The sequence below is a fragment of the Opisthocomus hoazin genome, chromosome 13 (assembly GCF_030867145.1).
Source record: "Opisthocomus hoazin isolate bOpiHoa1 chromosome 13, bOpiHoa1.hap1, whole genome shotgun sequence".
Classification (NCBI taxonomy): domain Eukaryota; kingdom Metazoa; phylum Chordata; class Aves; order Opisthocomiformes; family Opisthocomidae; genus Opisthocomus; species Opisthocomus hoazin.
Window position 1 is genome coordinate 18,153,791 of NC_134426.1, and position 17,530 is coordinate 18,171,320.

Here is a 17,530-nt window from a genome sequence, read left to right on the forward strand (position 1 = left end):
CACACGAAGCAATGCAACCCACACAGAGAAAGGGGCTGAACCGAGCCGTTACCTCCCGCTGTGAACATCTGGGAGGCGAGAACCCTGAGCACAAGAGCGGTGGGAGTCAGGGGAAAACATGCGAGACAAACATATGCGATGCCTCTGACATCTGATCAGTGGGAACAATCCATCTCTAAAAAGTGGAAAATACAGATAAAAAAAACAAATGAAGCGGAGAGGCCCTCGGCTGTCTCAGACACCCCAACTTGCAAGCCAGAGCTTGCAAGAAGGTGCCACCGCCTAGCTTGGGGCATACTACAGCCCTGCATGGGGCTGACAGCATCACCCGTCGGGCCCAGGAGCACCCTTGGGGCAGGCAGACCTGCTCGGTGCCTCAGGACAGCACGCCAATGTGGCAGGGTTCACCTCTTGTGGCTTCCCTCCGTCACCCCAACCTGGGGCTCAGCCATGCCACCACTCCAAGACACGTCTTGCAATGCCCACACAGACGTGGGCAGCTCAGCAAAGGGGTTAAACCCATATGCTCAGCTGTCAGCTCCTGCCCAGAGCCCAGAGGCTGGGGGAATTAAAGGAATTCTCTTTAAAAACAGTGTGCACCTCGCTAAATCTGGGTGTAAAGAGATGCAAAATAGGCAATCTGATAAGAGACAGCTTAAGTACAGGCAGGGGAATGGCACCAAGCAGGATATATTGCAGAACATATTCTATTTTATGACATGGATTTGAATATTTAAGGAGGTTTAAGCTCTGCCAGAAAACCTTCTTTTTTTATTTACCCCCCATAGAAATACATTAAATGTGAGCTCAGCCTCAGATGATCTGGTCTTCCTGGGGGCCAGAGGTGCTGGCAGACCTTGAGCAGGGCACAGGGGCAGAGTCGGGGCTGCTGGGATAGGACACGTGCCAAATACTTCTGGTACCGTGTGGCGTTAAACATGCTCGGAATCACAGTAAAACCCTACTCTGGCAGACGGCTCGACACCTCTTGGGAAAACGAGCCGCTGCAGACACTCGATGGGAAGCTTTGATGGCTTGGGACCCAACTTCCCAGCCACTTGACCCTGCCATGCGAGGATCCTCCCCAGCATCTATTTATATGGTCACGTCTGCAGTGTCAAAGACGCACTTGGAGTCACCTCTGTGAAAGGCAAAGCTTTCTTAGCTCCAAAAAACGTATATCTGCTCTGCCTCGTGGCACGCACGGGCCCCTGCCACAAGCACCACGGCACCGACTCCTCCGGTCGCCTTGGCTGCAGGGATGCTTTCACTACAGAGACATGGAAACCTCAGACCAGCTGCAGATTATTTCTTGTGTTTTCCCCAAAGGGGAGAGGAATATCCAACTAGCAACTCGCTCGCAGCAGTAAAGCTGGACTTCAACACCTGCGCTTCCAAGGGGGAAGAGGAGCTGCGGCTGGGATGAGCCCCAAGCTCACTGCTGTTGGGGAGTCCACGGGAAGCCTTGGTGCCACCCCAGCTCAGCTCCGAGTGGCTGAGGGAGGTCTAAGAGACCTGGATTTTAAAGCCAAGAGGTGTTGTCCTCCCAGCCTCCTTGGCCTCTTCACTCCGCTCCCTGGAGCCGCTCGGCCGGGCTCTCAGCCGCATCCAGACCCTCCTCAGTGCCGAGCTGCCCCCGTACCATACCGTACCTTCACAATTTCTTGCGCTATCTGCCTTGTCTTGTTGACATCCAGAACGATTTTGGCATCTCTCACCACCGAGTAGAGAGTCCGTCCTTTACACAGGCTGTAAGAACAGGAAAAGGGAGAAGATAAAAACTCAGTTTACAAACCCCACCAAGCAACATCCCCACATTATCAAGGCAGTGGCTGTGGCAGGGAGCTATAAATAACCGCGAGAGCTCTGGCTACATCTCGAGGCAGACTGAAGATTCAGCATGGAAACTGGGGGCTCTCTCCAGTCTGGCACTGGGAGGGAGCTCGCGCTGCTCCCCGGCGCGTGCTGGTGCCGTCACTGCAGTGCTGAGCCCCATCAGGGTAACCGGGGCTGGTTCCCCAGCTCTTCCGCGCGTCCCAGCCACCAGCGAAGCACCTGGTCCTCTCGCTTCAGACTTCTCGTGCAAAACCGGCCACGGCTCCCCGCCTCTTCCCTCCGAGCACACAATACTCACAGATGTCATATGAGTCAAAAGAGGAAAGACAGGGAGAAAAAAAAACCCCAAACCCCACTGCACTGTACAATGTCCTCCAATTTTCCTTCTCGTACCAATTACAGTAAAATCTATTTACAGAGCCTTAATTACCAAAGGCAGCTGGAGGGGGGGGGGGGGGAATATAAACCAATTAAAAATATATTGACATTTGAATATCATAATGGAGTACGTGGGTGGATGCTGCCTCGACTCCCGCCCACAAAAAAAGGGCTTTTTTGCTTTTCTATATCCACCCACGCTCATTACAGACAACTTTAGAAAGATGAGACTGGATACCTGTGCCCGGAAAATAAAGTGCCCGACATCCATCTCGTAACTGAGGCTTCGGCAACCACAGGCTTTCATTTGATCCTGTTCTACTTAAATAAAAAGTTGCAGGTTTTAATTCCTCTGCTCTCCCCCCGTTGCATCTTCACTCGGCTCCACTGCTTTCCCTTTGCCGCTCTCCTCCAGCCCAGCCCGGTCTGGATTTGTCCCCTGGGAGAGAACGGGCTTTGCCCTTTTTGGGTGGAAATACCCAGCCCGAGCTGTGCCTCCGCAGCAGGGCTGAGGAGCATCACGCCGAGCCACCCTGGGTACCACGCTGCTCCGACGGCGAGAGGGCACGGGTCGGACCCCGGCACGGACGAGCAGGAGGATGCACAGCAAGGGCAGCGATGCTCAGCCCAGCCCTGCTGAGGGGCGAGTGGCCCAGCCCCACGACGACTTCTCCTGCCTTGCAAACCCAGAGATATCAGGAATGTAACATCACGGTAAAGCCCTGCTTTTCTTTTTCACCCCGAGGTACGATGTAGCAAAACCCCCAGGAGGCTGCATCGCGTTTTCCTTGGGGAAATGGAAAACAAAACAGCAATCCTCCCAAGTCCCCACCACTACCGCACACCCCCTGGCCAAGGCCATCACCTGGACACAAATCAGGTCCCCACGAGCAACCAAAATGTGATCCAGAAAGCAGGGGCAGCCGAGCTCGCAGCAGCTCTTTGGGGGATTAAACTGAGTGGGATAGCGCTTACTGGGAGTAAAACTTGCTTCTTCAGAATCCCACGGGTACAAAGGACCCTCCTGCTCCTACCCCAAAAGCTCCACGACCTTCCATGGGCAGAAAGCACAATTTTCAGGTCAAGCAGGAACGGCACCAATCCCACATCTCACGGATTTTGGCAAGACAACAGCATCCTTTGGAGCACTTTGTTGCAGGTTGTGTTGGAAATAGCCGTGCTGGACGCGAGCAAGCCATGGCAGGGACTTCAGGGCATCTTCACACCTATGCGACTGCCGCCTCGGTGACGAATCTCCTTGCTCAGGTGCCTCAGCACGTCCCTGGGCACACCAGCCGGACTGCAAACCCGAGGCACCCGCATTTACACACGCCATCTTCCTCCAACTGAACCAGCCGCTTCCTATCTCCTGTGACAGTTTGGCTGCGGTTACGGAGGAATAGGAATTCACCTGAAGATTAGGATCCAAGCACTCAAACTGCTGCTTGGAAATGAGTGATAAAGACAACCTTCGGGTTTACGCGACTGGAATTAAAGGGCGCGAAATTACAACGGACCACCTTTCCAGTATGAAGGCTTTTTGCACCAGTTTGCTAAATAAACCTGTAAAGCTTTAAGCTCTGCGATGCGACAGGTTTTCTGCCACCTCCCACGACCTGCCTGTGCACGAAGGGGTTTCCCCAGCCCTCCCCGCTGCCCAGCAAATTCTTGTTTTCCCCCAGAGAAAGCCACTCCAGAAAGCTGCTTGTGATCTGCATTCGTCGTGAATCAACATCGCAAATGCAATTAATAGGTTAGCGCTGGAAGGTGGTTTGATTTCAGCCTAAGGTGAATGAAGATCAGCTGTTTTCCTGCAAAAGCGCTGTTTAGAGAAAACCGCTCAAATTTCTGCCTATCTGAAGGGCAGAGATAACCCTGGGACCGGAGCCCGCAGCCCTTTACTGGGGAGCTCCCCATCTCTCCGCTTCATTTACAGAGGGACCGCGTTACAGGAGGCAGCGAACGCACCCGGTGCGAGCCCCGGCACACAAGAGCAGCCACCGCTCAGACCCGGGGCGACGGTACCAGCACAGGGTGAAGCCCCGCGGGCAAGGGACATGCCACCACCGCTCCTCAGACCTTGGCAGAGCCAGCGAAGCAGCCCAGGTGCATCTCTCCTCCCCTCAATGAATAACTCCTCCGAATGAATTCAACCAGCAACCGCCGCACCGGTATTTGTTAGAGTTTTCTTGCTGGATAAGGAGCTGCCAACGCGGAGATAAAGCCCGGTTGATACCTATTATGCAGCACCTGAGCCCATTCAGCCACCACCTGCACAACCTTTCACGGCAGAGCTGAACAATTTCGCTGCTCCTCGTTCCTCGCCTGCCATCAATCGCTCCCAGCTCGGGCAGGAGCGGCAGGCACAAAGCGCGGCTCCCAGGGCACGTACATCATCTTCTGCCTTTCCACTTCAAGAGGTCGACGCTGAACTGTGGCACTGAGGTACCCAGCCGGCTGCGAGCGAGTGGAGCTGCGGATCACCGGGCCAGGGACCGCCCACACTTGACACCAGAAACAAAGGCAGACGATTTGCGTCTTCAGACAGATCCCAGCTTATTCACCGCTGAAGTACGTATTCATCAACAAATACTTGTCTTCTCCTCCTAAACCTCTCCATCCCACCCGTCAGCAGAGCAAGGAGGTTGGCGACACCTGCCCTGGTGCCCTGCAGTGACCAAGCCCCAGCCGGAGCCAAGGGGCAACGGGGACGGCCCAGATGGGCAGCTTGGAGAGATGCAGAGGTCCATCCCGGGGTCCCTGGCATCCAGGAGCCCACCTCGACCCACAGCGCAACCTCAGCTCGCAGCCTTCCCCCCCGCCAGCCCCTTCGAAAGTCCCGGCCCCGGGCCCCATCCCACTGCAGATGCAACTCTCTATTCAAAACGAGTTTTCGAAGTGTTCAGCCAAGCAAGCCAAATCCCAAATTGCTTTATAAACACTCTGCATTTCACCAGCGTGGGCTGAAGACATCAGCAACGGGAGCAAAGCCAAAGCGACTAGCAGAGGAACAACTGGGGAGAGATGAGTGAGGAAGAGCCGGAGCGCTGCCTCTTGATATTTTTGCCGTTCAATGTGAAAACAGCCTCAGCCGTCCCCCTCCCATTGGGAGTATTTTCCCCCCTCCTGCAATATTGATGGCCATCACCTCCACCTCGATGGCCCTCACCTCCACCCCGATGGTCATCACCTCCACCTTGATGGCCCTCACCTCCACCTCGACGGCCATCACCTCCACCTCGACGGCCATCACCTCCACGGGGTTGAACACCCAAGCCCAGCTCCTGCTCAGGAGCAGCATTAAATTCAGAGCTACTACAACGGCGGTTGCGCGCAGGTTGCCGCGCTGTTACTTACCGGTGTTTTGTGCTTTTCTTTCCTCTGCCCAACCATCCACGTAAATGCCCATTAAATTAAATAGGATCATTTGAACACCCCGAAGTGATAAATGCCAGACCCCAGGAAGCTCATTACTTGCTAGTATATTGATTTATGGGGAACCAGCTCAGATACCATGGTGATAGCCAGCACTATACACCCAAGGGAGTCACAGAAGGAGAGAGAGTGGGAATTAATAAGTACTTTAATATAAAAATACTTCTGCTAGCAGGTTACATCTGTGCTTGAGGACAGACAGAGCAAAGGAGGGGCTGCTTGGATGTTTCCACATTCCCCGTCAGTCTACCTGATTTTTAGTATTTGATGGAGGAGAAGAAATCTTTGGGGAACATTAAGAAACACGCAGCTGCAGCAACCAGAGCCACCGAGCTGGGACTTCTTGGCTTTCCTCTGCGCAGGGCTAGCCGTGGCAGGGAGGGGAGGAACGAGCACTGCACACGCCTGCACGTGCCCGAGTTACTCGGGAAGTTTTCAAGCTGTTTCCACATATCAGCTCAGTTTTCTCTTTTACCAATGTCTGGCAGTTGTGCTTTCGAAACTAGACAGCCACAAATTGTGTTTCACAAAAGGGAAAACCAGACGAGGCTGGAGGAGCAGCAAAGGGAGAGGTTCGGGTTAATTTTCATCCCCAGGCTTTGTTTTCCTCAAAAATCAATAAGAAATATCACACCCTTGACACACGCTCTCGCTGCTACGCCAGAGTGGCATCGCCATCCAGCTCGTGCTCCCTGAGCCCTCTGCATCCAAACATCACCCCAAGGACAGCGGGGACACCCAGCCCAGACAACCGGGGGTCACGCTGACACGAGCTGCAATGAGTTTGTTAGGTCTCAGGCTACGGAGAAAGCTGGCGTGTGTCAGACCCCACCCCTGCATACACACCTCTTTTTCACCCTAATGAAAAGCTTGGCTGGCTCCTGGGCCGGCTGTGCCCACTGAGATGCAGCGTCACCCAGTGCCATCGGTGCCGCAGGTCCCCCCAGCCCCACTAAGGGATGCTCAGGCCTGGTTTCGCAGGGATTTACCACCCTCGAAACCTCCCAGTGAAGCGAAGAGGCTCTGCTCTGAGCCACGCATACCCAGTGCCCGGAGATTTAGCGCGGAAACGTTTCAGCCCCAGGACTACAAGGTTCCTTTCATTTCCCTCTGCCTTGCTGTGCCCACCGGCAAGCAGGGAGCCGCCTTCCCCTCCTCTCCCGTCACTTTCAGCAAGAGCAACGTGTGGTTTTCTTCCTCCCCAGGCACCAAGAGACACCATCAATCCTCACTGGACCATGACTGGGGAGGAAAGCAGCAGGGGAAAGCTCTGTGGCAGCGCAGTGCCCTGAAATGCTGGACCAGGGGGTCCCACAGACCTGATGCCGAGGATCAGCATCCACCGGAGCCCGGTCCCTCCAGGGGCATCCCGGTTCTTTTCCCAGCAAACTCCACCTCCGAAGTGAACCCTTGCACCAGTGTCCCGAAGCATCCCCAACGGGGAGGCAGGGAATTCATGACCTGCCATGAGCAATGCTTTTGGCCACAGCAAAGCCCACGTCCCCAGCCTGGAGCTCGCAGCGACCCGGCTCCCACTCGGCACGGGAGAGCCTCCGCAGAGCAAAATTAGCGCAGGGAAACAGAAAAGCCCTGAAGAAGCGATGCTCCCCTCGTCCCGCGCTCGCTATCTGCGCCCGATGGAAGCGCCGTCCTTTGATGGATATTACTTAGGCAGCAAAATTTTCCTCCCAGCAGCTGGCACGCGAGATAACTACAGCTAGCGCAGCCAAACCGCAACGGCTGGAGGAGGAGGAGGAGGAGGCGGGGGGGGATCAGCCTCTCCGAAAAGTAGCTCCAACTCCATCGCAGCTTTGGAAAAAAACAAGTTATTTAGAAAAAGCAAACTCCATGCATTTTTATTTGAAGGAGATAGTGTCAGAGGAGACGAGCTATTCTACAGCTGCAGGGAACAGAGCGAAGAGACAGGTGAATGCAAAGCAGCCGTGGGCCCCAGCGGCTTATCTAAAGCCCTGCTTGTGAGCAAGTCAGCTGAAAATACTTGCTGCTTCGGGTGGCACTTGCTGCCTTTTGAAAGGGTGCGCTCGGAATCGGCTCCGAGAGGGCCGGCTGGGTGCTCGGAGGTGTGCGAAGGTGCTTCCGCCTCTCCTCACCTGCAAAGGAGCCCAATGTATTCTCTGCACCATGATCCTCCTGCTCTTCGGAACTTCAGGAAAGAAAAGAAATATTAGAAAACCCCTTCTTTTGAAGAGAATCACAGAATCACAGAATGTTAGGGGTTGGAAGGGACCTCTGTGGGTCATCTAGTCCAACCCTTGCGCCGAAGCAGGGTCGAAGGAGAAGGAAGAAGCAAGTCTTTTGACTGAGAGGGCTGCTTCACTAGAACCCAGCTCCACTTTGGAATAGCAATAATAATTATTAGTAGTAAAAAATGAATATTGATGTGACAGGAGGGATCTGTTTCCCCAGGCAGGCAGCCCCCTCTTTGGTTAGGCAGGAGGATGCCGGCACATCGCTAACCCACGACTCACCCCAGCAAACAGCCCTCCCCGGCCCCGAAGAGGATCCCCGGCATCGAGGGTGCTCAGACAGAAATCAGGATTGGTGCCGAGATGCCACTCAGCAGCGAAGGGAAGAGCTGGCACCGGCAGGAAGCCTTGGTGGGACCGTCTCGCAGCGGGCCACTTCATCAAGGCTTTCCCTTAAACGCCCGCGTAAATCCCTTCCTCTCTCGCAAAGCGCCTCAGCGCCGAGCCCCGCTGCGCCAAGTGCTTCCACTAAGCCGACATGGACGAAACAGAAATATCTCCACGGCATTTGGAAACACTTTTAAAAGACAAAAGAGAACTTCTCCCTCGAGCATTCCCCGCCAGAGGAGCTCGTTAAGGCGGTGTTAACGAACAGCCGCTGGCGGGGATTTGATGCCACCATGGGAGAGAGAAGCTCAGCCGGCTCCGAAGCAGCCAGCTCTTATCCCGGCATCAAGCACCCTCGCAGAGCATCACGGCCTTTCCGCACCCCTGCCATCCTCTTGCTCGGGGTGCTTCAGTCTCCTCCCCAACCCGTCCCGCTCCGCGAGCTGCCAAAAGCATCACCGTCTGCAGGTGGAAGATATATACTCACTTAATGTATATATTAATACACGTATCGACTCTCCTGTTGTCAGTCGTTATCAAGATTTATCCAGCCCGATGGCCTCTTATCGATTGCGAGGGAGTGTATTCCCACGGGTCAATCAATTCTGATCCAGCCCGTGGCATGAAGTCAATACCTATTTATTATATGATCTATGAGCTCCATTACTTTAACCGCAGGGAAGGGGGAAATGCGGCAGCCAGCAAGAGGAGGGAAAACAACCGAGAGGCAGGGCAGGAGGTGATGTTTTGGCTCCCAAAGCGGGTGCTCGAACGTGGGGAGGGTTGGGGGAGGCAGGACCTCGTGGCTTTGGCTCCCAGAATACACTCACGAGTGGGCAGAGGAGGGCTAGACCTGAAAAGCACCTTAGAAACGTCCGACTCTAGGATGCGCGGCTCCAGCCCAGCACGGAGAAAAACACCGTGGCAGCTCTGTTCCTCAGTTTCCCTCCTGTTGAGCAGGATTTAGAGCTCCTACTTAACCACCCAGAGCAGGAAAGAATGCTGATGGATGTATTTTGAGACCATTGGATTGCAGTGAGGAGAAAAAGCCAATTTGTTTATTATTAAAGCCCGAATGGCCAACACAGCTCCCTGGAGAGAACAACGGGCTGGCTGCAAGCAGCATGGACCGGCTTGCACAGCCCATCCTGGCCCCATAGAGCACCCACGGGGGAAAACCCAGCACCCTCAATCTGTTTTGTCTTGCCTGCGGTGGCTTACACCCTTCCCCTTCACTCCCATCCTTCAAACCATGTTAAATATCTGCTCGGTCCCCAGCTCCCTGAGCATTGAGATTTACAAACCCCAAATCCTCCGCAGCTGAGCCAGGACACTGTAAATGTCAGGAGGTTTGGCATGGGGAGAGGCTTGGAAAACCCGAGCATTTAAAGCCCAGCCTTGTCCAGAGCTCCCCTGCACCCGCAAGGAATGGGCTCCAGGGATGGGAGAGGATCCCATGCAAGGAGCTGGGCTTGTGCCTCCTGGCAGTGGAGCCAAGCATTAGATATTGCCAAAAGCCAGCATGGAAATAAATTATAAAATCAAAATAACCCCCAACATTCAGCCTATACAATCCAAGGAAGTTACCTTGTAAGATACAGCCATAGCATCTCCAATATTCTTCCCATCCCTCGTTCCCACATCTTCCCTATGAATTCATGGCAGGTAATGCGTTCCCTGCTATTAAAACCAGTTTGCTTTGCCACGGAGAAAGAAAGAGAAAACTCTGTTTTCATCTCTGGTGTCTCACATGGGAAGAGGGCCTGGGTTTATGTTCATCCTTGGCACTCAGCTCCCCCCCCTCCCCGGCTAAGGACCAGCTCCAGGGAAGGGTTTGGGAGATGCTCCCTCTTGGCAGAAAGACTCCAAGTTCCTCTGCTGAAAGGCACCTTTGACAAATGAATTCTCTTTATACAGTCCTGCCATGGTCAAGTTTAATTCCTAATGTTCTTCAATGCTCTCCTTGGTCTCCCCGGCGCATCATGCCAGGGCCATAAATCACAGCCACGCAGCCCGGGATGGGATCACCAGCAGCCATCCAGCTGGCTCCCAGCTGCACCCTGTAAATCCAGAGTCACTCTAGCATCGCACCGCGACAAGAGAGGGGCCAAAACCCAGCCAGAAGCATCTCAGGGTGCAAACCCCAGGGTCTTTGCACAAGCTCCTAGTGCCACATTTGAGCTTTTAACTAAAAACCAAGTAATCTTCTTAGAAAAGCTGCATCAGATCCCCCACGCAAGTCAGCAGGAGCTCAAAGCACGGGCATATTCCAGCTCCAGCCTCCTCTCTCCTGCTTCTCAGACCTGCTAACCTTGCTCCCTTCTTGCAAACCACGTTCCCATCCAACAAGAGCCATCGGTGCCCCCCAGAAAGCTGCACCCAACGTGCCGATCCCCCATTCCAGACTTGATAAGATCCAGGAGCCTTAGGAAGGATCAATAAGCATTAAAATCCCACCCCCCCCCCCCTTTATTTTTTTCCCCTGAGAAGGAACACCAGAATCCTAAAACCTGGTAGTTTCTACAATCTGTTACCTTCGTGGGTGGCTCAAGTCATTTTAATAACGTCAGAAAACTGTTAGACTTTGTCCTTTGAAGGACCCCCTGGGTGGCTGAGGCTTTACCTCCCCTCCCTGGGCTGCCACCAGTGGGGACTGGGACCCCCAGGGAGATGCCACGAGCTTAGCCAGGCCTGGCTTTGTCTCATTCAACACCAGCAAAAACAGCTCATCATCTGGCTGTATGCAGCAAACGCGGCGTTTTTTCAGTCCTTTCACTTCCACCAGGCTGAGGACTTTGACGTCGTTCCGTGCTATCCATTACACAGCGCTCCAAGCACCAGGGCTCACAATCGCTTTTGCTCAAGACTAATTAAGATAAATGTTAACTGTCCCCACCGCTCATTACCCAAGAGAAAATCTATTAGCATCTCCGATGGAAGCGCTCTTTGGAGTCACCGCCTCCCACTGCCAAGAGATGCTGAATTCCTTCCTTTCCTTTCCGACCCAGACGGTCGCGTTGAGAGACAACTCAAGAGTCATAGACTCGTAGAATGGTTTGGGTTGCAAGAGACCTTTTGAGGCCATCTAGCCCAACCGCCCTGCAGCGAGCAGGGACATCTCCAACCACATCAGGCTGCTCAGAGCCCCGTCCAACCCAACCTTCAATGTTTCCAGGGATGGGGCATCTCCCACCTCTCTGCGCAACCTGGGCCAGGGCCTCAAGACCCTCAGTGTAAAAAGTTTCTTCCTTATATCCAGTCTAAATCTCCTCACTTTCAGTTTAAACCCATTACCCCTTCTCCTGCCACTACAGGCACTGTCCCCATCTTTCTTGTAAGCCCCCTTTAAGCACCAAAAGGCTGCTCTAAGGTCTCCCCGGAGCCTTCTCCTCTCCAGGCTGAGCAGCCCCAGCTCTCCCAGCCTCTCCTCCCAGCAGAGGGGCTCCAGCCCTTGGATCACTGCTGTGGCCTCCTCTGGCCCCGCTCCCACAGCTCCAGCTCTGTCCTGTGCTGAGGGCTCCAGAGCTGGACGCAGGACTCCCGGGGGGGTCTCACCAGAGTGGGGCAGAAGGGCAGAATCCCTCCCCTCGCCCTGTGCCCACGCTGCTGGGGATGCAGCCCAGGGCACGGCTGGCCTTCTGGGCTGTGAGCACACATTGGTGGCTCATGTCCAGCTTTTCACCCCCCAGCACCCCCAAGTCCCTCTCAGCAGGGCTGCTCTCCATCCCTGCATCCCCCAGCCTGTGTTGACCCAGGTGCAGGACCCTGCCCTTGGCCTTGCTGAACCTCCTGAGGTTCACATGGGCCCACTTCTCCAGCTTGTCCAGGTCCCTCAGGATGGCATCCCGTCCCTCAGGCATGGTGACCAGGCCACTCAGCCTGGTGTCACCCACAGACTTGCTGAGGGTGCACTCGATCTCGCTGTCTACATTGTCGATAAAGATATTAAACAATACCAGTCCCTATCACCTGGCCAGGCCAACGATTAACGCGTAGAAAATCAGAGCATTCACCTGCAGCATCACGCCATCGGCAAGCTGCTGCCTCAGTTTCCCCTCCCAGCTTTTGCCCGTGGGCCATGGTGTTTGGAGGGGGAGATTTCTTTCTGCTGAGGCGATCCTTGAATAACACAAGCAGGCAGGAAGGAAAACGTAGGGACATGAAAAAGTAAAAATAGACCCATCTATAAATAACCCCTCTCCGGCAGTGCCGGGCAGCACAGCCTGGTAAAGCCCCTTCCAGGGACAGGCAGCTGCTTCCAGTGTGCAAATGGAGATTTCTTGAACAGCTACAAGAAGATGCTCTTTTTCTCTTGGTGGAAAAAAATGTCCTGGAGCGACAGCCACTGGGCGCGCAGAAGAAATGGGGTTTCTTCTGCACACAGCCAGTTCGGCCCCAGGGACAAGCGGGCAAGGAAATTCGGACATCCTGGGTTTGTGGCTGTAATTAGCCTCATCAGACAACGGGGACCGATCTTCCCCAACTCCAAGCAAAGCCTGGTTTAAAGTTATTCCCATAAACCCACGGGGAGAACTTGAGTCGCTTCAGAAAAACCCTTTTTGAAGAGCAATGTTCTCCTCTGCATGGGGTCACCAGCCTCCCTCCTCCCCCAGTGCCGCGTCCTGGACCATTCCCAGTATCCTCAACCATTCCCTATCCAGCTCACGCTGCGTTGCCCGCTTCCCAGACTCATTCCCTACGACGCTCAAGAAACAGCTCCCATCTGTGTCGTGGCAGAAGAGCCCTCAGGGCTGTCATAACCCTTAGGAAAGGCCTGCCTACTCCAGGAAGCAGGGCCAGGTAAGGAAACAGGCATGGGATGGAGACCTCCACGTGGCGAGGAGGCTGTTCCCCACTGGAGATGATCAGAGATGTCCCAGGAAGCCCCCATAACTGTTCAACCAAGGATAGATGAGACAGGGACTGCAGACACAAGGGCAAGGGAGCATCCCTGCGCTGTCACCCCGAGAAATGCAAGGGATGCTGTGCCCCGAGAGCCCCCGAGGTGCCTCCTGAGGAAGCAGCAGCAGAACAGAGCCCCATGGGAAGCCCCAACGGGGAAGAAATTGTGTCTGGAAATGACCTCTGGGCTAAGCGATGTGTACTCTTGCAGTCCTGGGCTTCCCAAAAATTCTCTGAGATTGAGCTCTGAGCCCCCTTCCAGCATCCTCCTCGGTTTTCCTGCATCCCCGTGGCCAGCACCAGCACCGGACCCAAGCCGATCGCACCCCAGAAATCCCAACAGGAGAAAACCAAACAGGTTTCCAGTTGCAATTGAAGAACTACTGTGATGTTGATTCACCCTTCGAAGAGGGATAAAAGCGGATTGTCAGTTGTAGGCAAGAGCAGGCAGTGCTCGGAGACGTTGCGAGCACAGGTTATATTTCAGGCAATCCAATAAAGCTGTACTTTGACCTTAGGAAAAAAAAAAAAAAGGGACCGAGTGCAGCTGGGAAGCAAAGCAAGGCGAGCAGCGCGCTTCGCAGACCTCATATTAATGCATCAAGCTGCTGCAGCGCACATATTTATTTTGTCAAACTGTCAGAAATGCCACCTTTATGGTTTTATATCAAGAGGCATTAGAATAGAACACACTTTGTAGCTAAAAAAAAAAATATATATATCTATATATATTGCCCAGGTTTTGCTATTGAATAGGACTGAAAAGCTGAGCAAACAGGGGCTGCCACGGGATGGTGGAGCGGAGCGGGATGGGGATGCTGTGTTTTCCTCTGGGCAGAGGCAGCAACACGGCGCGACACACGGATGGGGTCTCTGACGCATCGATCAATGCGCGTGTTTGGACACTTCTCAAAAAGCTTTTGGCCTGAAGCTAGCTAATAGAAGGAGATGTGAAATGCTGCTGAATTTTCCCAGGTGACTATTTTTCGGTCCAAAATAGAAAGCATCTTTTTTCCAGCCCCCAGCTGGGCAGAGCCAGCCCCTGGTTGGAGTCACCCCGTCTCCCAGGATGCAGCTCCGGAGCCCACGAACCCAGCGGGGCAGGGAGCAAGCGATGGCCCAAGGAGCCACCAATTTGGGTCGAAATCCTTTGCTGTTGGGCAAGGAGGGGAGCAGAACAAAGCCCCCACCCCCAGCACCCGCAGAGCCGCCCCAGCTGAGGCCCGGGGGGCCAGGACGTTAGGAAAGGCTGATGCAATATTTCATCGCCGACGGCTGTCAGGAGCGCTGCCGTTTCAGCGCAGGCTTTCGGAAACGCTGCCAGGAGCAGGCTAGAAATCCAACCTCCCCTTGGGGAAACTTCTCCCAGAGAAGGTAACCTGCGGCGGGACGCGAAGCGGCACCGCATACAGCCCCGCGGCTGAACACACGGTCTCGAGGCGAGGGAAATAACTGAATGCTCAGAAATGGATGTATTTCACCTGAAAATGGCTGCTCCGGGAGCGGCTGCAGCCTCCCCGCCTCAACGCCAGCGGGGATTTTGCGGTCGCCCACCCACACCAGGATGCTCGGTGCTGCATTTCCCACCCGACACGCGGGTGACAGCAGGTACACGGGAACTCCTTGAGGCTGAGGCACCTCTGGAGGGGTCTGAGATGGTTTGGGAGACCCCAGATCCCAGCTTGCTCCCCAGCCAGTTGCAAGCAGGCTCCTCCAGCAGTCTCATCCCTGCACCCTGCTGCGATGTCCCCGAGCATCACCAGCCACCCAGTCAGCAGCTCTTGAAGCCCCCAGTATCCCTTCCCTGGCCCCATCCCAAACTCGCTCCTATCAGTCCCATTCCCAATTCTGGGCACAACAGAGACATCTTTGGGAAAGAGAGAAAACCCTCCAGGAGACCGTGACGTATCTTGCAAGGTCTCCCACCTCCCCTTGGAGAACCCCATGGACAGGCTCCGGTCTTCCGGAGCACCAGCTCTCCTTGCAAGCACCCAGTTTTCCAACCTCTGCAGCCCTTCTGGCCATTTCACAGACCATTGGACCCAATGCTTGCACCCCGCTGAGCCTTCAGACACCCGAGCTCTTTTCACAGCACCGAGTTCTCCGTGAAACCTGGCATTTCACAGAATCCCAGGATGTTCGGGATTGGCAGGGACCTCTGTGGGTCACCCAGCCCAACCCCCTGCCCAAGCAGGGTCACCCAGAGCAGGCTGCACAGCACCGCGGCCAGGTGGGTCTGGAATATCTCCAGAGAAGGAGACTCCACAGCCTCCCTGGGCAGCCTGGGCCAGGGCTCCATCACCCTCAAAGGGAAGAAGTTCTTCCTCATGTTCAGCTGGAACTTCCTCTGCTTCAGTTTGTGCCCGTTGCCCCTTGTCCTGTTGCTGGGCACCACACGTTTGCACGTGACCTTTTTCTATTAGAGGCTTTTTCACGCTCTGGCAGTGCTCGAGCAGGGTCCAGACTGCACCACCCACCCAGGGACCCGACCAGGGCACCACGCAGCAACCAAAAACCAAAACAGGACAGAAACTACCTATCCCACCAGGTTACATCCCTCTCGGATAAAACAAATCATTCCTGTCCCTGGTTAAAACAAACTATTCCTGCCTCAAGCTCCACTTCTAAAGCAGATGAATCTGCCTGGACCCACACAGATGAGTTTGCTACCTGCTTTGCAGCGTAAATCACAGCAGATGGAGAACCCCCCCTTTGCTGGGGCAGCGAGGCATGGCCAGCCTTGCCTCCCAGTAATGTTTGGCTGCAGGAAGGTGTTTTGGAAAGAAAAAATTATCATGAGACATTGGGGCTTACCTGGTGATGATGGCGAGGTGGGGAGGGCTCATGCAAGCTCCCATGAAGAGCACCACATTCTCGTGCCGGGTCTGCCGGTACGCCATCACCTCCCTCTTGAAGGCCTTCAGCTGGTCCTCATTGTCCCGCTCAATGTCGATGAGGCGGATGGCCACCTCCCCGTGCCAGCGCCCGTGAAAGACCTGCCCGAAGCGGCCCTTGCCAATGAGCTCGCCGATCTCAAGCTGCTCGAAGGGGATGTCCCACTCCTGGAGGAAGATGCTGGTCTGGCTGGCCTTGCGGGGGAAGTTGCGGGCAGAGAGGAGCGAGAGGTTCATCTCTTCAAAGTCGTCCTCGGACTCCTGCATCTCCTCGGTGCCTTCCTCATTCTGTGGGAGGGCAAAGGGAGGCGAGCTCAATAAAACAGGGAGAAAAAAACCTGTAGCCGAGGAAGATAACGTGGACAAAACCCCACCAATGCACCTACTGCTTGCTCAGACCCAGAGAAAGCAGGCGGGTGCCTGCCAGGGGCAACCGGGCGGCTGTGTCTTTCGCAAAGCCAGCAGGAACCCAGATTTTACAGGGAGACCTCTATTTCCCCCGGGGTTAAATATAAAAGTGGGGCACACCAGAGCATTTAATTCCTTTGTCTGACAGCAGCGTTTCATCCCAATGCTGCGCTGCGCTAACACCGACAGCTCCCACCCTGGCACCCCCCAGTCAGCATGCTCAGCACCCCAGGGTGGGTCTGGCTCTTCCCCCAACGCTCTATATAGGCTTTCCGCAGGATTTACAAGGAGTTTTAAAAGCTGCATATCCCTGGCCTCACCCTCCACCCCTTCCCCTCCACCGAATTTTTCTGTGTCTCAGAAAAGGTCGTTGAATTATAGACTCGAGGGAAGACACGAAGCCCACGAGGGTCCCTCTTCATGGGGTGGGGACAGGATGGGGCAGGATCAGGCCTGGCCATTAATTCAACCGGCAGCAATTTCACTGCACGGACGCTAACCCTAGCTGGTTCCTGTGAAACACGCCCTGAGAGGTACATAAAATACAGGCCCGTCAAGCAGAGGAGCGAGCCCAGCCGTCTCACCTCCGAGGTGGGCTCCACTTCGATCTGAAGCAACGGGTTTCCTTCCAGGCTGTTAAAAGAATTACTGAGTTACCGCCGGGTAAAAGCACGGTCGGGTGGGGAGCACTCATGGGTGTTGGGTCCTGCTTCCTGCAGCATCGCTCCGCACCAGGACTAGAGGGATCAGGGCAGAGAAGGACCAGGCTTGCTGCTAATTTGGGAGAGCAACGCCGTCCCACCCACGCCCTGGCTGTCCCCATCTCCAAGGATGGCCCTGGGTGCTCACAAGGGAAGGGGGAGGATAGCAGGGACGAGCAATATTAATTACTGCATTAATTAATAGTGGATGTGTGACGTTTCAGGATGGATTGGGTGATGTGGGAGCACGCAACCAGGTCTCCATCCCATCACCCAAAGCACATGGTGCAGAGGATGCCCCATGGCCGGGCACCCTGGGAGGCATCACCCTGGCTAACCTGGGCTAAGGGATGGATTTACACACAGGCAGCTTTTGGCCCTA

The 17,530-nt window shown here is 54.8% G+C and overlaps 1 protein-coding gene across 3 annotated transcripts in view; it reads right to left on the reverse strand.

Moving 5' to 3' along the window:
- KSR2 (kinase suppressor of ras 2) overlaps positions 1-17,530 on the reverse strand; it is an 84,949-nt gene that overhangs the window by 13,709 nt on the left and 53,710 nt on the right. For all 3 annotated transcript variants that reach the window (XM_075434806.1, XM_075434804.1, XM_075434805.1), the window contains 3 exons: positions 17,032-17,080; positions 15,960-16,327; positions 1,653-1,749 (listed from right to left, as the gene is read on the reverse strand). In XM_075434806.1, coding sequence (XP_075290921.1) covers positions 1,653-1,749; positions 15,960-16,327; positions 17,032-17,080 — 514 coding nt within the window. The remainder of the gene's footprint in view (positions 1-1,652; positions 1,750-15,959; positions 16,328-17,031; positions 17,081-17,530) is intronic.